The 24,161-nt window shown below is 57.4% G+C and overlaps 1 protein-coding gene across 2 annotated transcripts; it reads left to right on the top strand.

Moving 5' to 3' along the window:
- The first annotated feature begins 401 nt into the window (after nucleotides 1–401).
- Nucleotides 402–14,903, top strand: BAK1 (BCL2 antagonist/killer 1). Of its 2 annotated transcripts, none has more exons than XM_039565378.1 (6): nucleotides 402–562; nucleotides 4,659–4,764; nucleotides 8,763–8,898; nucleotides 8,978–9,121; nucleotides 11,740–11,920; nucleotides 13,058–14,903. In XM_039565378.1, exons 2-6 carry the CDS (start codon nucleotides 4,689–4,691, stop codon nucleotides 13,157–13,159), a joined length of 639 nt encoding a protein of 212 aa, XP_039421312.1. In that variant the 5' UTR covers nucleotides 402–562; nucleotides 4,659–4,688; the 3' UTR covers nucleotides 13,160–14,903. The 2 variants fall into 2 exon arrangements, with proteins under 2 accessions (XP_039421312.1, XP_039421313.1); XM_039565379.1 differs by having other exon boundaries at nucleotides 409–468.
- The last annotated feature ends 9,258 nt before the right edge of the window (nucleotides 14,904–24,161 follow it).

The raw sequence follows: 24,161 nt of genomic DNA, 5'->3' as shown, positions 1-24,161 counted from the left end.
GGCTCCCGGCCGGGGAACAGGCAGAGGGCGAACTTAAGGTGCAGCCGCAAGCAAAAGCTCCGAAAAACTCTGGAGAAGCCAGGGAGGAGCCGAAGATCTCCGGAAGAGCCCGGCAAGGAGGGCGCGGGGGTGGCACGAGGTGTGTGCGGTGACAACCCGCACCCGGCACCCCAGAGCCGCGCAGCGCCCCGAGACCGGGCGATGCTTCAGCTCCTCCCGAGCCCCCGAGGAGCCTCCAGAGCCCCCCGGAGAGCCCCAGAACCCCCCAAAAAGCCCCCGCTGCTCGGCGCTGCCCCGCGCCGGGGTTGGTGCCTCTAGAGGGAGCTGAGTCCTGCGCGGCCCCGCGCTCGTGTCTATCTATGGTCACTGGGGTTGGGTTTCTACTTGATTTTTTTTCCTCTTCTTCTTTTCCCTCCTCCTCCGCGGCCCCACTCTCTTCCTTTTCCCGCGCCGCGCTTCGGACAGGAGGTAGGAAGGGAGCGGCCGGAGGGATGGAGCGGGTCCCGGCAGGGATGCGGTAGCTCCCGGGATATCCCGACCCGCTGCGCCCCGCCGGGACGCGGTGAGTGGCAGGCGCCCCCCGTTTCCCCTCCCCAGACTCCTCCGGGATGGGTTATCCCTGTTCCCCGGGCGCGGCCGGAGCAGGGATAGGCAGGGATGCACCGGGAGCCGCGGGGTGCGGGGGCTCGGGGGTGCGGGAGGAGTGACAGGGCCGGGGGTCGCATCCCGGACAAAGTGCGCGGTGCTTCCTCAGCGGCCCCGCTTGGGGCTGGGGGAAACCCCCCGGCCAGGGCTGGAGGTCGCGCTCAGGGCGAGTCGCTGCCCCAAAGACGGAATTTCCCTGCCCCAAAAAGGGATTTCCCCCTCGTTTGCCGGTATTTTCTGCAGTTGGGTGTTTTACCCCGGCGGAGGTGACGGTCGCCCCCGGCATCAGTCGCGCAGGGCCCGAGGGGTTCAGGGGAGGGGACATCGCTGGGCAGAGCTGTCCCTGCTGAGGGACAGGTGACATCCGCCCCACCGCGCTGAGGAGAGGGTGACACCGTCCCGCCGCGCCCGGGCTGTGACCTGGACACGGGCATGGCACGTGTGGCTACGCTGTCCCGGCCGGGGACCCCCGGCCACGGGCACGGGTGTGGGGGCGACCTTGGCTGGATGGATGCTGGGGGTCGTTTGCCCACCTTGGGGCCGTGCTGGGTGGGCAAACCCCAAACTGGGCAGACCCCAGACTGGGCAAACTCCCCAGTTTGCTGCGCCGGGGCAGGGGGAGGAGCAGCCCTGGCTCCGCGCGGGCCGGGCAGGGATGGATCAGGCACAGGAATCCTGCGGGATCTCTGTCCCGGGAGGGATCGCACGGCCCCGTGGAATCACTGCCACGCACCAGAGCTGCGAAAAGCTCGTCCCGGGGGATGCTCCACGGATTTCCTGCCATTCACAACACGTCAGGGAGTGACTTCAGAGCCCCACGGCTGGGCTGGGATATAGGGATTGCAGCTGCTCCTGTGGATCCTCACGGATCTGCCTCCTTCTCCCACCATCTTCCCTGAACCCAGGGCTCGGGAACTTTCCTTTGGAGAAAAGCTGGGAGAAGTGATGAGTGTGCCTTAGAGACACCCAGGAAATGTGTCCGAGAGCTTTAAGAAGAGGAGACGAGGGGGATATAAGGAACAGTTGAGGCAAAGGTCTTTGTTTTATTGAGGACGGTTGGGGGAAGGCTCACTCTTGGCATGGCAGGTGCTCCTTAATCAAGATAAGAGCCCTGTGCCACCTTGGAGCTGCAGCCAAATCCCATCCAAAGTTCTGGCTGCTGCTTTTAACCCTTTGCAGCCTCCCACAAGACCCTCGGAGGATGGGTCAGACCCTGCAGCTTCCCTGAATCCCTCCCTTGAGCCCTGACTGAAATCCTGGGGAGATTTCTTTTCCTGCAGCCCGGGGCTGTCTCTGGGTGTTTGGGTGTCAGCTCCTCCTTCAACGCTTCCCTGTTCTCTTGTTCCTGTAACAAAGGGAGAGTGGGGAAGCTGGAAAGCAGGAGCAGTGTGGGCAGCAGCTCTGCAACCTGGGGAGGATGGTCTGAGGCGCTTTGACCCCAGCAGAGAAGGGCAGGGAACTCTTCTGAACATTCACGTGGGCGCTCAGGACCCGCAGTGGTTGGGGACAGCGGTGACAGGGCTGCAGTGCTCTGTGTCACGAGGGAGGACAGCGCTGCCAGGGCCCAGAAGGAAATCGAAAACAGAAAGTTCCTGCAGGGCTTGAAAGCGAAATGCGAGTTGTAAATGAGTCATCTGCCTCTGCTGTGTTCTTGTGCTCCACAGGCTGCCCTCGCCCCAGGAAGTCCTTGCTGCTGACAGCCCTCACTCATTCAATGCGAGAAAAGTCGCTGTCACACGTGGGGAGCCCTGGGTGGCTGTGGGACACAGCCCTGCTGCCCCACAGACCCAGCTGGGAAAGCTGCAGAGGCTCCTGAGCTCTTTGCTGGGTGCACCCACACCCTCCCCAGCATCCTGTGCCACCTGGGCTGTGGCACTGTGGGGTACAGAGGAAATTCCCACTCTTCCCAGTTCCCACAGCTCCAAGGAGCTGCTCCCAGCCTGGGAACAGCACTGAGTCCTCCCAGTGCAGGTGGGCTCAGCCATGGCCTGGGATGGCAGAGGAGGAAGCACAGGAGGCTCCTCAGTGGAGGAGGGGATGGACACCACCCCAGGGGATGGACACCACCCCAGGGCATGGACACCACCCCAGGGCATGGAGACCACCCCAGGGGATCTGCTCCATCCCAGGGGATGGACACCACCCCAGGGCAGGCAATTCTGTGATTCTAAGGGCCAGGAGAGGCAGCTCTGGAGCTGATCTGGGCGAGTGGCCAGCAGCTCTCCCCAGGCATTTCCCCCTGGTCCCCGCTGATGATCCTCATTGCGTTCTCAGCTCTTCCTTGGATGGGGATGTTTGAGCTCGGGGAGGAAGGGGGAAATCCTGTCCTCCCATCCTCGGAGTGTGGGAAAAACCAGCACCTCCCTCCTGGCCACCAGGCTCAGGCTCCCCAGTGCAGCTCCACCAGGAGCTCGTGGTTTTCTACACCCGGCGGAGCCGCTTTGCACTTCCAGCCCCCATCCCAAAACGGGCTGCGCTTCCTGTCCTACCTTTATTTTTCCTTCTGAGCAATCTCCAGCGTGATGTCAGGAGCCTGAACCACGTTGTGCACTTCTCCCGTAGCTGTGGGTGGTTATTTTTCCTTTATTACTAAAGGGAAAAAAAAAATATTTTTTATAAATATAATTTATTATATTCTTACTATATTTTTATTATGTATTTTATATCAGATAAAATTAATATTTTTATTAATATAAAATATTAGACATTATGTAATATAGAATATATAATACATAATACATGATATATATAATATATAATATATTTTATATTATATATTATATACTATGTATTATATATTATATATTATATATTATATATTATATAATTTATATTATATAATATATTTTTTATTTTCTATTTTCTATGTTCTATTTTATAAATTATACATTATATATTATATAATATATATTCAATATTAAATATTAAATATCAAATATTATATGTTATACGTTATATATTATTATATAATATGTTATTATAGAATATTACAATAATATATTATCATGTATTATGTTATATATATTATACATTATAATACATAATATATTATATTATGTATTCTTATATATTATTATATTATATATTATTGTATATTATATTTAAAAATATACTTTTATAGATAATATTTTATTTTTTTGATATTTGGTTTTTTTATAAAGGAAGTGGCACTCCCTTTATTTTTGTCCAGGGTGCAATTTAAATTTTGGGCTGTCAGGAATTGGGTCTCATTCATGAGTTCAGGCTTGGTGCACATCAGGAAAGCGCCCAGCTCAGGCCTGTGGAAGTGTGGGAATGTGCTCTGGAATGTCGGACAGCAGCGAGGAGCTGCCCTGATCCCGTTAATCCTGACAGGAACATCCTGGCCTCTTTCCCTGGCCTCGCTCCCAAACCCCTGAGGGCGAAGGAGCGGTGCTGAGCCCTGAAGGGCAGGTTTAGGATACCTCTGAACTTCAGGGGAAAGCTGAGCTTTGTGTTTTGTTCTCATTCGGTTTTCTTATTTTCTGAGAGGCGAAACGTAAAGAGCAAGAGGAATTGGAGGAAATTGGAGTCCTGGAGGAAATCAGGGCTCATCTCTTGTAGATGTCACGGCAGCACGGCAGTCACAGGTCGCAGAGGGAGGTTTTTGTGCTGGACTTTTTGTTCCAGCCCTTTATGAGGCTCTGTGGTCTGGGCTGTGGAAGGGCTGGTGCAGCCCACAGCTCTCTCCGAGCAGGATGGAGCCCATTTCCAGCAAAAATGGGAAGGAAATCCAGTGGGATGGGGAGGTGAGAGGTCCCTTTTTTTGCCAAATGACATCAGCCATAAAAGCCTCGAAGAAGGGGAAGCCAGTGATGTAACGTTGTACCAGGCAGAATTCTCCTATGCGTACAGTCAGGAATGCGTTAGCCAGGAGGGAGGAGCCAGGGCTGGCAGGGATAAAAGCAGCTTTTTCCGAGCTCTGCCAAAGGGGATTCTTAGGGCTGTGAGGGATCACAGGGCTCCCGTGACTCACTTCTCCACCGCCCTTGCAGGTGAAGCTGACATTCCCAAACCTCTCGGCGATGGCCTCAGGGAATGAGGGGGACCCTCAGCGGCCGCTGGGACGCCAGGGGAGCCACAGGCGCAGGCTCAGCCCAGGTAAAGGGTTCTGGGGTGCTCAGGGGAGGGAGAAGCTTCAAACTTTTGGGTTTTTATTCATTCCCCTGCTGTGTTCCTTTGGCAAGAGGGGATTTCCTGCTTCAGATCACCTCCGAACTGAAGTGAATTGAACTGGGAGGTGCTCAGTGCTTTTGGGACATGCCAGGGGCTTGGAGCATCCTGGTCTAGTGGAAGGTGGAACTGGGTGGAATAGGGTGAGCTTTAAGATTCTTTTCCATCCAAAAAAGTCAAGGGTTGTGTGCTTGGTATTGGATGATCAGGGTGGGCAGCAAGGTGGGGTTGGAAGGCACGGAGAGGAAGTGCTGGGAGCTGCCTGGTGTCGTGTATTCCCTTCCCTGAGCACGAGACTGCGGGAGGAGTTTGGGGTTTAAATCACAGAGGAAAACACCCTCGGTCTCAGGCAGTCTGGGTGGTTCTGGGGTGACACCAGGTCCCGAGTGCCCTGGCAGGGCGGTGGTGATGAGCTGCAGCTCGCCAGGAGCGGGGTCACTCTGTCCCCGTGCGAGCCCAGCCCAGCCCCTGCCCCGGTTAATGGGCAAAACTGGGAACGGGGCCAACAGGAACCCGGGAAAACCCTCAGCTCCCGGCTCATCCCAACAGGAGGGAGTGTGGGACGAGGTGACTCTGCTGCTGCTGTGCAGGTGAGGGGTAAATCAGCTGAGTCAGCTCTGTCAACACCTGGGGCCGGGAGCTGCTTGGGATTGGGGCGGTGGAGCTCAGACCCAGCTCAGGGCTCTGGCACTGCCCTGACAATGGGATTTCTGCTCTGGTCTTGCCTGGGCTCCTCTCCCTCTCTCAGTCCCATTTGTGCCAGACCCTGTGGTTACGCTGGAAGGAAAATACCCCATCCTTGCCGTGCCAAAGTCCAGGAGGGGCAGAAATCCACAAACAGGAGCAGCTGTTCACTGATTTCCTGTTGAGGCTGGAGAGACACTGATGTGAAAACCAGGGAGAGATCAGAGCCTGAGGTCTGAGCATGCTGGGTCACAGCCCCAGTTCCTGTTTTCCTACAGACACTTACTGGCAGTCTCAGCATCCCTCTGCTTCCCAAAACTCAGGGGGAGTCGGGAGGGATTCCACCTCTGGAGTTTGGAGGTGGCAGAAGCCTCATGGGCTCCAGTGGGAGCAGGGATACGCAGCTTCCACGGCACGTGCTGTGGGATTGAGGGATGGAAAAAGGCTTTGTCGCAGGGATTGAGCCTGGATTTCGTTGGGGGCTCTGCTTGTTTGCCTGTGGATGCAGCAGAGATTTCTCTCCTGTGCAGGGATTTGCTTGGGCATCGTTGTGGGCTCTTGTCCTCCTTGGCTTGGGCATGGCCAGGGTGCTGCTGTTTGTTCCAAGGCTGGAAGGCACCTTCCTCTCCTGGTGTTTTTAGGATGTTTTAGGTGTTTTTAGGTGTTTTGTGAATGAAGGCAGGAGTTTCCTCCTCCTGGCAGTGTGTGATGGAGAGGAGGAACAACTCTGCTCACCAACACCAGAATTCCAGCAGCTTTCTCTGAGCCCAGTCCAGGTCCTGGAGCAGAAAAATCTCCCTTTTTGAGGGCTGAGTTCCTGTCTCACAGCCCAGGCTGCCCCTCAGCTCTGCGGGGAGGCACTTGGGGGATGCTGCTCCTCCTCAGAGTGGGAAGGTGCTGGTCCTAAAGAGCAGAGGGAGGGGAAGGTTTTGTGCTGTGCAGATTGCTCGGGGATGGCAGTTGTCCCTCTCCCTGCCTGGCAGCTCCGCTCTCCAGCAGGATTATGCCAGCACAGTGCAGTCCCCCTGATCACCCTTGGATCCTTCATGGAATTGCTATTAATGGATAATAGGGGCTGCCCAGCTTGCTGGGATCAAACCCAAACCCAGCAGCAGCAGCTGCTCATCCCACACTGGAATTGCAGCTGCAGTGAGGTGGAGCTGGGCTTCCCTGGGGGCAGAAATCTCCAGAGGCTGCTCTTGCTTCCCGGGGCTGTCTTCTGTCTCCAGGCTGCAATCTCCCTCTGTGCAGGGAGCTGATCCCTGTCTCCTGGGCTCCAAGGGATGGGGCCAGGTTTCACCAGTCCCTGTCACTGTCTGGAGTGGTTATTTGGGTGTTTGGGGCTGATGGAGATTTTTGGCCGGAGCTGCCGGTTTTTCCCACAGCACAGCTGCTCCCGGGAGATGGGAACAGTGAGAAGTTAAGGGTCTCACACAGAAATGCAGGTGTTGGGTGTTTGGGACTCTCTGGGTCGGGCAGTGCTGGGGATCTGGACAAGAGGGTGCGGATCCCAATTCTCTGTGAGCTGGGGATGGAGGGAGCAGCCATGGAGCAGCTGTGGAGCAGCCACAGAGCAGACGTGGAGCAGCCATAGATCAGCCATGGAGCAGCCATGGAGCAGCCACGGAGCAGACGTGGAGCAGACACGGAGCAGCCATAGATCAGCCATGGAGCAGCCATGGAGCAGCCATGGATCAGCCATGGATCAGCCACAGAGCAGCCATGGAGCAGGCGTGGAGCAGCCACGGAGCAGCCATGGATCAGCCAGGGATCAGCCACAGAGCTGCCACGGAGCAGCCATGGAGCAGCCATGGATCAGCCATGGATCAGCCACAGAGCAGCCATGGAGCAGCCATGGAGCAGCCATGGAGCAGCCACGGAACAGCCACGGAGCAGCCACGGAGCAGCCACGGAGCAGCCATGGATCAGCCATGGAGCAGCCATGGAGCAGCCACGGAACAGCCATGGAGCAGCCATGGAGCAGCCAGGGATCAGCCAGGGATCAGCCAGGGATCAGCCACAGAGCAGCCATGGAGCAGGCGTGGAGCAGCCACGGAGCAGCCATGGATCAGCCAGGGATCAGCCACAGAGCTGCCACGGAGCAGCCATGGAGCAGCCATGGATCAGCCATGGATCAGCCACAGAGCAGCCGTGGAGCAGCCGTGGAGCAGCCACGGAGCAGCCACGGATAAGCCACGGAACAGCCGTGGAGCAGATGTGGATCAGCCATGGAGCAGCCATGGATCAGCCATGGAGCAGCCATGGATCAGCCACGGATCAGCCGTGGAGCAGCCACGGAGCAGCCATGGAGGAGTTTCTCCCTCCAGAGATCCCCGAGCAGCTCCAAACCTCCCCTTGGCACTGCTGGCACTGGGAATCCACCAGGCAAACGCTGATCCAGATCCCTGGAGTGGGAGAGATCCCGAGATGGTCCCAGTGGGTGCTGGGAGTGGCACCTGTGGGAAGGGGGAGATGTGTCCTCCTGTCCGGGTGTTACTAAAAACAGCTCCTGGCATAGTCAAACCCAGGGGTTATTTGGTTCAGCGATTTCCTCCTTTGTCTGGCCGAGTGTTTGCCCTCCTCTCCCTGAAACTCTGACTCAGTTGGTTTCGTTTTCTGCCTCTCATGGAATGTCACTGGTTCCCAGAAGTTGAAGGGTTTGTTTGCCACCAAATGAACCCGTGCCTGAAAACAAAGCACAACCCCTGCAAACAGTGACAGGGGCTGTCCTTCCCGTCCAGCTCTGCTGGCGTAAGATGAGCACGGCAGGTCTGTGCCACCCCTGCGCCCAGCCAGGACAGGGAGATGGGACCAGCTGGAAAACCCTGTGAGGAGAATTTGGTGTGTTTTGGGGGCTTGGGGACGGGGTTTGTGGGGCAGTACAGCCCGGGGCAGGGACAGCTCAGGTTGGAAATGCAGATCCCAGGTGCTGGAGAGCTGCATGGCCAGGCTGGATGTGTGGGATGGTGGGACAGGGTTTGGCTGCTGTGGAGCTGCTGCTGGAGCTGCTGTCCCCCAAGGACAGGGTGATCCCCAAAGCCACACTCCCACAGGATCCCCCACTCCTGCCCCTCCCCGGGTACCTCCTGTACCTGGGCTGTGTCTGGGTGCTCTGTGAAGGGAGCTGAGCTCTGGCCCCACCTCACCACTCCCATCCCCGACAAGTTTTTATCTTGGAAAAGAAACTGAGAATGGAGGGAGATGAGTTTGTCCCTTGAGCTGTGTCCCTCCTGCTTCTCCAGAAGGCCACGTGGCGGAGGAGGCCGAGGAGGTGTTCCAGAGCTACGCCTTCTACCGCTACCAGCAGGAGCGCGAGGAGCGAGGGGCGGAGGTGCCGCCGGACCCGGAGATTGAGCAGATCCAGCAGGACCTGGCGAGGTAAATCCCTGTCCCCAGCCCTCATCCCGAGCCAGGCCACGCTCCAGAGCCTGCCCTGACTCCCTGCTTGCCCCAGCAGCACCGGCAGCCAGGTGGGGCAGCGCTTGGCCATCATCGGGGACGACATCTGCAAGCGCTACGACACCGAGTTCCACACCATGCTGGAGTCCCTGCAGCTCACCCCCGAGAACGCCTATGAGCACTTCACCAAAATCGCCTCTAGGTAAAGCCTCTGCAGCTCCTGGCATGGGCTGGGAGCTTTCCCTGCAGGAGAAAGGAAGGGAGGTCAGGTGTGGTCAGTGCTGGCAGTTAAACCCCCGCTCTGTCCGTTCATGCTTCACCCTCTGGCCCTGGCCAAGCTCCCGGGATAATCCCTGTGTTTTCTGCCTGTCTCCTCCTCTTCCTGAGCACTGCTCAGATCATCTTCCCCTCCCAGGCATCCCAGTCCTTGCACAAGTGGCTGGGGTCAGTCAGGGGCTGTGCCTGGGACACCCGGCCCGTGACTGTCCCAGCTCCCCCTTAGGGGCACAACCAGCCCTGCCCCTGCGGCTGCTCCTGCTGTCCCCTGCTCCAGGCTGGGACATCCCAAGGAGCCACCCCAGCCACAGGCTCTGGAGATGGGATGGTCACAGAAATCATGGAATCATGGAACGGTTTGGGTCAGGAGGGACCTTGAAGATCCTCTCACTCCAACCCCCTGCCATGGGCAGGACGCCACACACGAGAGCAGGTGGCTCAGGGCCCCCACCCAGCCTGATCTTCATGGAATCCTCGGGATGGGGGCTGCTCCTCGGGCTGGCAGAACCTGCAGGTGACACCCAGAGACTTGTGCAGGTGATACCCAGAGCCTTGTGCAGCTGACAGCCACCCAAAGCACAGCAACAGGCGAGGAGTGAGGGCACAGACCTGGAAAACTTCCTGCCAGGACTTCCCGAGGTCCAGGCTTGGATGGAGGAGGCATCAGGGGGTTCTGTCAGCTGGGACAGCAGACAGACACGGCAGGAGAAACGTTCACCCAGGTCACGCAGCCCCGTGGCACAGGCAGGACGGGTCACTGGGTTCCTGTCACTCCTCTGAGCACTTCTGGCTGTGACAGCCCTGTCCCCGTGCCCCCTGCTCGGTGTTTGTGTCTAATTCCTTCTTTTCTGCAGTGTTTGTGTCTAACTCCTTCCTTTCTGTCCTTTTCCTGCTCCCCTCTCCGGGAAGCCGCGCTGGCTGAGGCGGCAACGCACGCAGGTAAATTAACCCCTGTCCCTGTCCTGTCCCACTCAGGTAAATTAAATTAACCCCTGTCTGACTCCTTGTCACACTCAGGTAAATTAAATTAACCCCTGTCCCTGTCCTGTCACACTCAGGTCAATTAAATTAACCCCATCCTTCCCCTTGTTACACTCAGGTCAATTAAATTAATCCCTGTCTTTGTCACACTCAGGTAAATTAACCCTTGTCACACTTAGGTAAATTAACCCCATCCTTCCCCTTGTCACACTCAAGCAAATTAAATTAACTCCTGTCCAACTCCTTGTCACCCTCAGGTCAATTAACCCTTGTCACACTCAGGTAAATTAAATTAACCCTATCTCTCCCCTTGTCACCCTCAGGTCAATTAACCCCTGTCCCTGTCATACTCAGGTGAATTAATCCCTGTCACACGCAGCTGAATTCACCCCTGTCCCTGTCCTCGTGTCGCCTCCTCTGTGTCCCCTCCCAGGCTCTGATTCCCTCCCAGGGCTCAGCACAGGCAGGGCCCACCAGCCCAGGGCAGCAGATTGAACCGCAGGCTCTCGGTTCACTCTTTTTATTATTTTTTTTATTCCCTTTTTCCCCCTCTTGCTGGAAACCGGGAAAAGCACCTTCCAAACCTGGTCTAAATCATCAGTGCCAAACACTGCATCGAGTAACATCTTTTGGAGTCTCTTTCAGCCACAAAATCCCCGTGTCTGTGTGGCTGGGATGAGCACAGCATCCCCAGCCCTGCAACCCCAGGATCACGGAATGGTTTGGTTTGTGAAAGCCCTCTCAGAGTCCAGAGCACTGCCAAGGCCACCACTAAACCACATCCCCAAGGGCCACAGCCATGTGGCTTTTAAATCTGCCCAGGGAGGGTGTTCTGCCAGCTGTGCCAGGGCTGGAGAACCCTTCCAGAGAAAACATTTTCCATAATATCCAACCTGAACATTCCCTGGTGTAACCTGGGGCCGTTTCCTCAGTCCTGACCCCACTGCTCAAGATCCCCTGGGCTGGAAAACCCTTCCAGTGACAAGATTTTCCCAAACATCCAAACTAAATGTTTCCTGGTACAATTTGGGTTTGTTTGCTCAGTCTTGACTGCGCTGCTCGAGATCCCCCAGCCTGCGCAGCTGTGCCAGGGCTGGGCAACCCTTCCAGTGAAAAAACTTTCCGTAATATCCAACCTAAACATTCCTCAGTCCTGACCCCACTGCTCAAGATCCCCTGGGCTGGCCAACCCTTCCAGTGAAAAAACTTTCCATAATATCCAACCTAAACATTCCCTGGTACAACCTGGGGCAGTTTCCTCAGTCCTGACCCCACTGCTCAAGATTCCCTGGGCTGGCCAACCCTTCCAGGGAAAAAAATTTCCATAATATCCAGTGTAATATCCAATCTGTTTGAGTTCCCTCAGCCTGGGCAGCTGTGCCAGGGCTGGAGAACCCTTCCAATGAAAAGATTTTCCCTAATATCCCACTTAAACATTCCCTGGTGCAACTGGGGGCCGTTTCCTCTTGTCCTGCCCGCACTGATCGAGCTCCCCCAGCCTGGGCAGCTCCGAGCTGGGAGCTCCGGGCAGGGATTCAGGGATCACCTCGGCTTTTGTTGCAGCCTGTTCGAGAGTGGCATCAACTGGGGCCGGGTGATCGCCCTGCTGGCCTTCGGGTACCGCATGGCCATGCACGTGTGGCAGCGCGGCGTCAGCGGCTTCCTGCGCCGCATCAGCCGCTACTTCAGGGACTTCATGCTGCAGAACCGCATCGCCTGCTGGATCGCCCAGCAGGGAGGATGGGTGAGCAGGGGCAGGTTTGGGGCAGGGGTGCTGGGGGAGTCAGGGATTGGGGGTCAGAGGAGTCAGGGTTTGGGGGTCAGGGGTGCTGGGGGAGTCAGGGATTGGGGGTCAGAGGAGTCAGGGTTTGGGGGTCAGGGGGCTGGGGGAGTCAGGGATTGGGGGTCAGGAGGGTGAGAGTTTGGGAGTCAAGGTGGCAGGGTTTGGGGGTCAGGGGTTCAGGGTTTGGGGGTCAGGAGGGTGAGAATTTGGGGGTCAGGGGTTCAGGATTTGGGGGTCAGGGGCTCAGGGTTTGGGGGTCAGGGGCTCAGGATTTGGGGGTCAAGGTGTCAGGGTTTGGGGTTCAGGGGTTCAGGGTTTGGCAATCAGGAGGGTGAGAGTTTGGGAGTCAAGGTGTCAGGTTTGGGGGGTCAGGGGGACAGGGTTTAGGGGTCAAGGGGGCCGGGGGACCTGGGGGAGTCAGGGATTGGGGATCAGAGGAGTCAGGGGAGTCAGGGTTTGGGGGTCAGGAGGGTGAGAGTTTGGGGGCGGGGCTCAGGGTTTGGGCGTCAGGGGTTCAGGGTTTGGCAATCAGGAGTGTGAGAGTTTAGGGATCAAGGTGTCAGGGGTTGGGGGTCAGGGGTTGAGGGTTTGACTCTCAGGAGGGTGAGAGTTTGGGAGTCAAGGTGTCAGGTTTTGGGGGTCAGGGGGGCAGGTTTTGGGGGTCAAGGGGGCCGGGGGAACTGCGGGAGTCAGGGATTGGGGATCAGAGGAGTCAGGGGGTCAGGGTTTGGGGGTCAGGGGTCAGGGTTTGGGGGCCAGGGAAGCTGGGGGAATCAGGGTTTGGAGGTTTGGAGGGTTTGGGGCTCAGACGGGCCAGGGGGTGTCAGGATTTGGGGCTCAGGTGGTCAGGATTTGGGGGTTAGGTGGTCAGGAGGGTGAGAGTTTGGGGGTCAAGGTGTCAGGGGTTGAGGGTCAGGGTGCCAGGGAATACAGGTTTGGGGGGCCAGGGTGGTTATGATTTGGGGGTCAGGGTTTGGGTTAGGGGGTCAGGGGTGTCAGAGCTTAGAGGTCAGGGGGACCAGGAGGGTCAGTGGGGTCAGGTTTTGGGGCTCAGGGTTTGGGGGTTGGACTGACCCCACCATGTCCCCTCTCTGGCAGGTGGCCGCGCTCGACCTGGACAACGTTTACATGAAGTACATGCTGATAGCAGCCGTGGTGGTGCTGGGGCACCTGGTGGTGCAGCGCTTCTTCACCCACTGACGGGCACGGGGCCGGGGGCAGCTGGGCGCTCCCTCCTCTGCTCCACATCCCCCAGGACAGGGGGATCCCAGGAACCTCCAGGAGAGAGGCTGGCTTGGAGCTGGGCACCCTCCTGCCACAGGGTCTGGGGTCTCTGCACCCCCAGGAGAGGACTGGGGAGAGGGGGGGCTCTGCTTTGTTGTGTTTGATGCCTCAAAGAGCTGCTGAGGAGGGGGCAGCGCTGTGAGGGGGCATCTCTGGGATGGGGCATCTCTGGGATGGGGCATCTCTGGGATGGGGCATCTCTGGGACCCTGCAGCTCCTCTGGAGGAACAGAGGACGGGACAATGCCACAGTGGCAGTGTGTGACAGTGCCTGTGTGTGCCAGTGTTGGGTCCTGCACCCCTTAGGGCAGAGCAGAGCCCCCTCCCCATCACTGACAGCCTCATCCCCCCGTGTCTGAGGGGTGATCCCAGCCCTGGCTGCTCCAGCTGTTGGAAATCCCAGAAGGGACCAACCAAGCGGCGCTGCTCCACCTCCCCCTGCTCCTGAGCCCAGCACTGGAGCCTTTCCCAGCTTTGCATGGACATCCCGACCCTTTTCCATGGAAACCCTCCCGGCCTGGCCCCGGGCCGCTGTTCCCTGCAGCTCCTGGGGGCTCAGGGCTGTGGCCCCGTAGCCCCCCTGGGCTCAGGGGCTCCGAGCTGGCACAGCTGGGAAACTCCAGCAGCTTCCCGAACACTAAAAACCTGCGGGATCCTGGCGGTGGGGACGGGCAGTGGCCCTGTCCTCCTCCCGCTGGGGACAGGCAGTGTCCTTGCCCTCCTCCTGGCCACCAGTTGGCCTCCCTGGCTCTTACTGGGAGGCACTGGAGCTGCAGCCCATCCCTGGAGCAGCTCCATGCCGGGACCAGGCTCCGCTAGGCAGGGACTTGTCCTGGTTCTGTTCCTGACCGATGCTCGAGTGATTTGGGGGCAAGGAGGGGAGCCAGCTCCTCTCTCCCATCCCAAACCTTCCTGATTTTTGCAAACCAGGGGGTTTCAGCTGCTTATTCCCTGTCCTACCCGAGCTCAAGATGAAGGACCCCTCTCTCTTCTCTCCTTGCCCAGGCTTAGCAGGACCAGCCTGAGTTTTAACTCTCACATCTCTCCTGTCCCTGCCTCTTTTTTAACAGAATTACAAACTTTTCAGCCTGTTTCTATATCTGAGCTTGTCATTTTGCTCCTGGCTGTTCCTGCAGGATCCCTTTTACCTGGTGAGAATGCTCGGGGCTGTGCTTTAGAGAAAAGCATTAAAATATTTGCTGTTTTATTCCCATTCCTGCTCGGATGTGTTTGCCCCGTGCAGGGCAGCACAACCCGGCCGTGCTCAGGTTTTGTGCCCCCCCTCCCGGCTCACCTGAGCCCCGCTGGCTCCTTTGTCCCCTTGCAGGTGCATTTCTCCCCCCAGAATTCCCATTCCCATCCTGCCACCCCTTCTCCCAGCTTGGGATTTCCTCCAGTTGAAAGCCTTTTCTCTGCTCTGAACCAGTTTAACCAGTACGACCCGCGCTCCGCCCCCTCCTCCCCAGCTCCTTTTTGGGTGCAAACACCACCAGATGGAGCCTTTTGGCCACGATGGGCACGAGCCAGCGCTCGTTATTTCCCTTTTTTCTCCTAATCAAGCCCCTCGATTGGCAAATCATCGCCGGTTCTCTGCTGTGTGTCCAGCGGGACTTTCCAGAGTCCTTGGAAAAAATAAAAATCAGCTTCAATTCTCTACTTCAGCCACACTCCTGGAATTCCAACGGGTCAGGGAGAGCTTGTGCTGCTCATCATTTATTCTCATTTCCCAGCTAAAGCTTCCCCTCACAGCTGTGAGGCCGTAAAGGATCTTTTTCAGATTTGTGGGAATGGATTGAGCCTTAGGGAAGTCCAGGACAGACGGGAGAACTTTTCAATAGGTGCTCTACAAAGGGAAAATTCCACTTTATCCGTTTTTCTCAGGGGATTTGCTGAGGGAGGATTCTCTCAGGGTGTCAGTGCCTCTCCTCCCTCTGCTCTCAGCTCTCCCAGCCTTGCTGGCACCGGTTCCTGGGTGGAAAAGAGCTCGAACTGGGGCTGTGGGAGTGCTGAACTGGGGCTGTGCCCCGGCCCTGCATGGCCACAGCCCCGCTGCCTCTGCCAGTGCCACACCAGGGAAGGAAAAGGGGCCTGGGGGCATTTCCTGGTGCCAGGGGCTGCCCAGGAGGGGAGTTCAGGGCATGGAGAGCCAGAGAATCCCTGGTCCGGTGGGAGGGCTGGCAGGACGAATTCATCCAGGAGAATTCATCCAGGAGAATTCATCCAGGAGGTTGGGATGGTGCATGGAAAAGGGGTGAGAGCCCAAAGGAGTTTGATTTACTCCTCTTGTGCCTATTTTTACTCCTTTTCAGCCCATTTTTACACCTTTTTGTGCCTATTTTTACTCCAATTGAGCTGATTTGAGGGTGTTTGTTTCAATCCCACCCTCTCCCAGCTCTTCCCTCCTGGATAGAGGAATCTGTCGCAGCTCTTTGAGGCTCAGAGCCACCTCTCCAGCCCTTCCAGCCCTTCCCCACGCCCTGAGCCGCCCCTACCAAATCCAGGTGCCCCAGGACGCTGCTCAGGGCCGGTGCCAGCTCTGCGTGAAGGCTTCCTACTTGAATCCACGCTGTCACTGTCACCTCCGCTCCTTCCTTGCCCTTTTCCCAGTGCACAATGTCCCCTCCCCAGCCCTCCAGGAGGACCCAGCTGTCCCCCGGCGCTGCAGGAGGGGGGACAGGGCACTAAAGGACACTTTGTGGCTCTGGAAGGGTGGGACAGGGACTCAAACCTCCTTTTTCCAGCGGGACAGGAGAGGAAATCCACAGGTTGTCCCAGAAGGAGCAGGGAGATGGGGAAGGAGCTCCCTGCAAGTCACCTTTGAACTGTGTGGGACACGGTGGGGTGGCTTTGAGCTGAGAAAAAAGCGAAACCAAAACCATTTCTTTTTACAAATAATCTGTTTTTAAATGATGTAATATATAAAAATGTCTATCTGTGGCAAAATAAAAATGGTACACGGAGTGTACCACGAATCTGCAGGAGCTCTCCAGCCTCAGCTGCCTCCTTAATTTCGGGATCCCAGGTCCTCTTTACCTTTTTTCCTGCCTGGAGAGCTAAGAGGGAGGGAAATCTGCTGCTGCCACAGCTCCTTGTGCCATCCCTGAGAGCAGAGCCTTCCCAGGAGAGGCTGCGGGGAGGGAGAGGGGAGGTTTTGGGATGGAGAGGGAGGGTTGGGATGGAGAGGGAAGGTTGGAATGGAGAGGGAGGGTTGGGATGGAGAGCAGAGTTTTTGGGGGGATAGAAAAGGGGAGTTTGTGGGATGGAGAGGGGAGGATGTGGGGATGGAAGAGGGAAGATTTTGGGGATGGAGGGGGAATTTGTGGGGATGGAAGAGGGGAGATTGTGGGATGGAGAGGGGAAGATGAGGGGATGGAGAGGGAGATTTTTGGAATGGAGAGGGGGAGATTGTTGGGATGGGAAGGGGAGGATGAGAGGATGGAAGAGGGGAGTTTTTGGGGGGATGGAGAGGGGAAGATGAGATGGAGAAGGGAGATGGTTGGGATGGAGAAGGGAGGTGTTTGGGATGGAGAGGGGAGATTTTGGGGATGGACAGGGGAGTTTTCGGGGGGGTGGAGAGGGGAATTGTGGTGATGGAGAGTGGAGGTTTTCGGGATGAACAGGGGAGGCTGTGGGGCTCTGCTGTCTGAGCAGCTGCTCCCCCTGCCCAGACCTGAGGATCTTTGATGTGCCCACACCCCCCAAGCAGGAAACAACAAGGACAGCAAATAACAAAGGAACAATCCACCACAGGGCAGGAACAACGGGGCTCTCTGCCATCAAACTCTCCAGGAGGTGACAGGGAAAGGTGTCCTTGTCAGGAAAGCCCACGAGCTCCAAGGAGGGGAGCCAGGCCCTGTCCCCCATTCCTGACCCCCGACAGCCACCCCAGCTCTGTCCCCCCACCTGCACCCACTGCTGCAGCTGCCTGCCCCACTCCGGGAGAGTTTTGGGGCTGGGGTGAAGCTCCCAGAGGGGCCCAGGCTCTTGGTGAGGCCTTGGAGGCACCGAGGGCAGGGCAGGGCCTGGATCCATCGGTGCTGCAACCATGGGACACCTTCCACAGTCCCTGTGCCACCCTGGGGTCTGGCTGAGAGCTCGGGCAGGATCTGGGGTCTCTGCGGGACCCTGAGGTGGCTGCCCCAGGGGTGGCTCTGCTGGCCCCAGGGGTGGCTCTGCTGTCCTCAGGGGTGGCTCTGCTGTCCCCAGGGGTGGCTCTGCTGTCCCCAGGGTTGGCTCTGCTGTCCCCAAGGGTGGCTCTGCTGTCCCCAGGGGTGGCTCTGCTGTCCCAGGGTTGGCTCTGCTGTCCTCAGGGTTGGCTCTGCTGTCCCCAGGGTTGGCTCTGCTGTCCCCAAGGGTGGCTCTGCTGTCCCCAGGGGTGGCTCTGCTGTCCTCAGGGTTGGCTCTGCTGTCCCAGGGGTGGCTCTGCTGTCCCCAGGGGTGGCTCTGCTGTCCTCAGGGTTGGCTCTGCTGTCCCAGGGGTGGCTCTGCTGTCCTCAGGGGTGGCTCTGCTGTCCCCAGGGGTGGCTCTGCTGGCCCCAGGGTTGGCTCTGCTGGCCCCAGGCAGGGCAGCCCAGCTGTCCCCGCTCCGTGATGACCCCACGGCTCCGCTGTCCCCTCCCGTGTCCCCATACCCATCCTGTCCATCCCCAGGGCAGTGCCAGCACCCCAGGGGTCCCCGGGCTTGGGTTTCGGGATGCCAGGCGGGTGGAACCCGAGGGGCACACAGAGGGCAGGATTCCTGCCCGGATGGTTGGGACCAGACGGAGCCAGAGGGGCTGAGCCCAGGCTGTGCCCATTCCGTGCAGAATTAATCCCTGGGAATGTGTTGGGAGGAGAGGAGAGGAGAGGGAGGCTCTGGATAGAAATTGCTGCAGGAGGAGCGGGGGGCTCAGGCTTTCCACAGAATCCGCCAGGAGCAGATTAAGGATCGGAATCCAAATAAATATTTACCCCCAGCCCCGGGGGCTATAAATAACCTCCCCCAGCTCTGCCAGTTTGGGATCTCGGGATTCCGGAGGATTCCCAGTGCCTGGAGCTGCCGCGGCCTCTGGGAGAGCAAAGGGTGAACTTAAAGGGAAGAGGAATGGCCCTAATTAAAGAGGCAGCTGCTCCCCTAATCCACTTTGTGTCCTGCCCCAAACCCAGATCTGGCTCCTAATTAAATCACCAAAAAAATAATTAAGGCCACGCTATCAGTGCAGTGTTTGCCTTTGGCCATTCCGATGGGATCGACCCTAAACCAGAACCCAGGATCTGGTGGCAATGTAGATCTAGGGCTGGAGTTGGAGTCTAAAACTGGGTCACACCCCAAAATCCCTGAGTTTTATGGGAACAAAGCTTTTTCAAACCAAAACACACAAGTTTTGTGGGAATAAAGCTTTTTCGAACCCCAAAATACTTGAGTTTTGTGGGAATAAAGCTTTTTTAATCTCCAAATCCCTGAGTTTTGTGGGAATAAAACTTCAAACCCCAAACCCCTGAGTTTTGCGGGAACAAAGCTTCTTCAAACTCCAAAGCACCCAGGTTTTGTGGGAATAAAGCTTTTCCTAGGTAATTTCCAGGTCACAAAGTGAATGGGAGTGGGCAGGAGCTGGGAGAACACTCCTGGTTTTATCATTTCCCTTGTTTAAACAGAACCCTTCCCTGCCAGGCACGTTTCCCTCATTGGCACATGCCTGGAATCCTCAACCCCTGGCTGGGATCCCACGGCAGGATCCCCTCCCTCCCCAGGGTTTGTCCCCATCCATCCCATGCTTTATTTCTGCCCCCAGTATCCAGGATTCTCCCTGGGATGTGCTGCAGTGGCCCGGGAGAACTGCGGGGAGCTGACCTTGGACTCCCATCCCGGGGGGAACACGAGTCCAGGACTTGGGATCAGCCCCTCTGGAAGCAGCAGAACCTTCGGGGCACCCTCGGAGAACAGATTCCAGCAACCCCTTCCCTGAGCCAGTGGGATTTTTCATTCTCTGAGCTGGCAGAGGTTTCTCCTCAATCCTTCATTCCCTGACTTTCCTCCAGGAATCGCGGTGGGCAAATCCAGGAGGAGAAAGCCCTGGAGATAAATCTGTCAGGCAGAGGGAGGGGATTTCGTTCCAGGACAGTTCCGGTGTGACACGGACGGAGCTGGGCTCTGCTGGAGCAGGATCCAGGCTGGAATGCATCCAGGTATCCCGAGCAGTTCCATGTCTGCGCTCCCAACACCATCCAGACCCTGGGGAATACTCAGATCTCCCTGCCTTGGGATGGATCAGCTCTAAAGGCAAAACCTCTGCGATTAAAACCAGCCCTGACTCAGCAGCAGCGATAAATCCGCTTCTCTCCTCCCTGCAGGAGCCCAAACCACAGCGCTGCCTCGTGCACGAGTCATTCCCAATCCCGAATTCCCTCCAAAAATCCCCTCCCGTCTGCTCCAGCCGGGTCCCTGCCCATCCCTGTCCCCAGGAAAAGACCCTGGAATTTCGCTGCGCTGATCCCATCCCGGGGGGATTCACACGGGCCTGGCGGGGGCTGATCCACGCTCAGAGCCGGGATCAAAGCCGAAAGCTGAGCCCTGCCCGGCTCGGGTGACGCCCGGGGCAGCACAAGATATTTCACAGCCCCTTCTTCTTCTGTTCCTTGGCATCTTCTGGCAAAAAATCTGCGGCTGCACCCTGGAAATGAAGAGCTCCCCCTCGCAGGACACCAGGCGGCTTTTTAAGGAGAAATGAGTCGATTTTAGCACATGAGAACAGGGAAAGGCAGATCCAGACACAGAGAAATCCCCGGGCTCTGCAGCTGGTTCAGACCTGAGCCGAAAGAGGCAGAGGTTGGAAGGAATTGGAAAGCGCTGGAAGGCACCGGAGGGGGAGGGTTGGAAGAGGCTGAAAGGGGTTGGAGGGGGTTGGAAAGAGTTGGAAGGAGTTGGCAGGGGCTGGCAGGGGCTGGCAGGAGCTGGCAGGGGCTAGCAGGGGCTAGAAAAGGCTGGCAGGGGCTGGAGGAGGCTGGCAGGGGCTGGAGGGGACTGGCAGGGCTGTCCCTGTCCTGGCTGCCCCAGGCCCCCCCGGGGCTCCCAGGAACAGGTATTACCGGTCAGGGGAGCCAAATATTTCCTGTCACGTTAGAGCTGGGCTGGGCCCGAGCCGGTGCGCGGTTAATTACCGAGCCCAGCTCACGGCGGTGATCTGTGAAGCTGCAGGACGGCGCTGCCGGCGGTGCCCGGGTGTGCCCCGGCTGTGCCCCGGCTGTGCCCGCCCCGGCTGTGCCCGGCTCGGCTCCCCTGGCAGGGGGAAGGTGCGGAGCTGGGGCCGCTGGAATCCATTCCTCTGGCTGCACAGGGGCGGCTCCCGCGGGCAGATAAGGGCGAGCCCCGGCCCGGCGTTATCACACGGGGCAGCTCCTTCCAGCCCCGCCAGCCCCTTTCTGTCCCCTCCAGCCCCTTCTGCCCTCTCCAGCCCCTTCTGCCCTCTCCAGCCCCTTTCTTGTCCCTTTCTGTCCCCCTTCCAGCCCCCTCCAGCCAGCTCCATCCCCTTTCCATCCCCTTTCCCTCCCCTTTCCATCCCTTTTCCATCCCCTTTCCATCCCCTTTTCCATCCCCTTTTCCATCCCCTTTCCATCCCCTTTTCCATCCCCTTTTCCATCCCTTTTCCATCCCTTTTTCCATCCCCCTTTCCATCTCCCTTTCCATCCCCTTTCCATCTCCCTTTCCATTTCCCTTCCAGCCTCCTCCAGCCCTTTCCAGCCCCCTGTGCACCCCACAGGCAGAGCTTCAGAACTCCTCAAAACTGGGCTTTCATCCCCAAACCAACCCGTTAAAAAAATTCCCTCTAGCAGGGAGAAGGTGGAAATCCAGCTCCCTGCTCATTCTACATCCAGTCTGAGGGGCTGGGGGCTCCAGCCCACCTCAGCCCACATGGAAAAACCCCAATTGACCAGCTGGAAATTCCTGTATCCCTTCATATGATCCAGGATTTTCATGGCAGCATCACCAAAAAAAACATACGAATGTGTTTTTTTTTTTTTAAATTAAAGATAAAAGTAGGGTGGTGCTTTGGGTTTGTTTTTTTTTTCAGTCCAGCACAAGGAAATGTTTTGTGCCACAGTGGCAGGGCTGGCAGGTCCCAGGGATGGCCACGAGGGTCCTGCCTGTCCCCTGCCACGTCCTTGGCGGTAGCCAGGCGAGTCCCCATCCTGGCAGCCGATCCAGGCCGCCTTTATTGCCGATGTAAATCAGGGAAGCTCCGCCGGCTTCCAGGAGCTCTGCAGATTTATGCCAACAGCTGACCCGGCATCTCTATTTTCAAATCTAGGGCAGATTGAAATATGCTGCTTTTCAATAATATATTCAGGTTAACGGGGCCTTTCTATTTGAGCAATTAATCTTGCACGGAGCGAGCACCTCCGAGGACAACGTGCGGGGGTTGCTAAGGAGAGGAAAACAAACAGCGTTGTGTAACCGAGCTCTGCGTGTGCCACACTCTGCAGGGATGTGGCAGAGCCGGGGCTCCCAAATCCGGACTGTCCCGAGCCATGGCATGGACGTGGTTCCGCTGCAGAGCGGCCTCAGCTCAGCCTGGGTTGCTGTGAAATGAGGCAAAGCAGAGATATCGAGGTGTAAATCTGTTGGAGCAGGGGAGAGGCAGGGCTGTGCTGGAGGAGCCTTTCCAGAGCATTCCCAGGGTTGTTCCCTGCTCCAGCACGTGCCCAGAGCAGGAGGGAGCCCGAGGGCACCACACTCGTCCCTGGGGGAGTCTGTGCATGGATTCGTCCCACAGGTAAATGGATCCAGCACTGCTGGTGCCACCAAGGAGTTCCCAAACCCGATCCTGCTCTTTCCTGAGCCGCGGGATGGACGTGGTTCTGCTGCAGAGCAGCCTCAGCAGCTCAGCCTGTGTTACTGACAAATGATCCAACGCAGAGGTATCGAGGTTTAAATCCATGGGAGCAAGGGGAGAGGCAGGGATGTGCTGGAGGAGCCTTTCCAGAGCATTCCCAGGGTTGTTCCCTGCTCCAGCACGTGCCCAGAGCAGGAGGGAGCCCGGGGGCACCACACACGTCCCCTGGGATGGATTCATCCCGTGTGCATGGATTCGTGCCACAGGTAAATCCAGCACTGCTGGTGCCACCAAAGGCTCTTCCCAAATCCGATCCTGCTCTTTCTGCCTCCCTCTCGCTGTCTCCTGCCAAATTTCAGCTTCATCGCCACCCAGTAAACACTGCAAGAGAGGCTCTTCCTGGCTCCAGGCCAGCCAGGTCCAACATCCTCGTGCCCAGGAGGGAATGGGAGCCCGCTGGCAGCCACCAGGGGCAAATCTCCTCCCACTTTCCCGTGCACCTCAGGTCTTCATGTGAATAAATCAGGAGGGAATTGTTCCCTGGGAGAGTGGGCAGGCCCTGGCACAGGGTGCCCAGAGCAGCTGTGGCTGTCCCTGGATCCCTGGCAGTGTCCAAGGCCAGGCTGGACGGGGCTTGGAGCAGCCTGGGATAGTGGAAGGTGTCCCTGCCCATGGCAGGGGTGGCACTGGGTGATCCTTAAGGTCCCTTCCCACCCAAACGATTCCGTGACTCCCTGATCCCTTTCTTTGCCCTAAAGTTCAGCAAAGACACAATTTGAAGGCCTGGAACTGCCCCTGTTATTTTTTCCTCTTCCCATTTGCTATTCCCCCATCACCAGCAGCATTCCCAGCATCCCAGATTCACCAGATCCTTGGGATTTGACCCTCAGCTCCTCATTCTTCCAGCACATTAAATTCCAAACCAGCCTGGGCACATTCCTACCAAGTCATCCAGTAACGTGGGACTGGGCTCGTGCCCAGGGGGAGGAAAATCTCCAGCTGAAAATTGTCCAATTTTGTGCTTTTTGCCAGAGCTGCCAGGGGCTGGTGGAGGCAGCAGGGGCTGAGAGCTCTGCAGCACAGCAGGGCCTGACTCCGACGGAAACCATTCGGGCTCTTCTGGGAGCTGCATCATTCCATGACACAAATTTCCAGTCGCAAATAGCAACAGGCTCCGGGAGGAGATGCAGGTGGTGGGGCTGTGATTAACGAGCACTGCATCTGTCACTGGAAGTGGGAATGCCACTGGACCAGCCCATGGCAGGGCAGGATTCAGGCTGGCTGAAAACCTGGCTTTTTACAGCATTTTTTCCCCTTTCTTTCTCTTCCCACAAAAAAAGAAATTTTCTTGGGAGCCCCGTAAAAGAGGAGATTTTCCTGGTTCCTGTTGCAGCAGCAAAATCCCAGCGTGTGAGGAGCCAGCCCCACTCCTTCCACCATGAAATCCAGGTAATGACCCAGAACTGCTGGGAATTAGCGTTTCATTCTCCCGGCCCTGGCAGAGAGCTCCCTGATGGAAATTGATTCCTGGCTTTTCCCTCTGCCATTTCACACGCCCGAACAGCTTCGTTTTACCCGCCAGGGAATTCCGGCCACAGGGCGGCACACAGATGGCCCCGGGAAGCACCTGGTTAATTAATGGCGTGTTAATGAGCGCCTGGGGCACGGCAGGGGCAGGGCAGTCCAGGAGTGTGACAGGGACACCCTGTGAATGTGGCAGTGACACCCCAGGAGTGTGGCAGGGACACCCTTTACATGCAGAAGGGACACCCCATGAGTGCGACAGTGACATCCCACAAACGTGGCAGGGACAGCCCATGAGTATGACAGGGACACACCATGAATGTGGCAGGGACAGCCCCTGAGTGTGGCAGGGACACCTCTGACTGTGGCAGGGGCACCCTGTGAGTGTGTTAGGGACAGCCCGTGAACATGGGTGAACTCAGGGACACCCCCTGAGTGTGACAGGGACACCGAACAGCACAGCAGCTCCTGTCCCGTTCCCACCCCAGGGACACGCTCTGGGATGTGACCCGAGGTGCGGATCTGGGTCCATCCCGGCGGTGCCAGCCCCAAAGCCACCGTGCCCTTGACGGGTTCCAGCACCCC

This window comes from Corvus cornix, chromosome 26 (assembly GCF_000738735.6).
Source record: "Corvus cornix cornix isolate S_Up_H32 chromosome 26, ASM73873v5, whole genome shotgun sequence".
NCBI classification, from domain to species: domain Eukaryota; kingdom Metazoa; phylum Chordata; class Aves; order Passeriformes; family Corvidae; genus Corvus; species Corvus cornix.
The sequence above is the reverse complement of the archived record's forward strand: the minus strand, read 5'-3'. Positions and strand labels throughout refer to the sequence as shown.

What these genes read in the sequence shown, in the direction of transcription:
- BAK1 (XM_039565378.1), top strand. Translation starts at nt 4,689, where the DNA reads ATGGCCTCAGGGAATGAGGGGGACCCTCAGCGGCCGCTGGGACGCCAG. An exon ending in ATCCAGCAGGACCTGGCGAG is followed by an intron (nt 8,899 to 8,977) that starts GTAAATCCCTGT and finishes TTGCCCCAGCAG; the next exon opens with CACCGGCAGCCAGGTGGGGC. An exon ending in TCGCCCAGCAGGGAGGATGG is followed by an intron (nt 11,921 to 13,057) that starts GTGAGCAGGGGC and finishes CCTCTCTGGCAG; the next exon opens with GTGGCCGCGCTCGACCTGGA.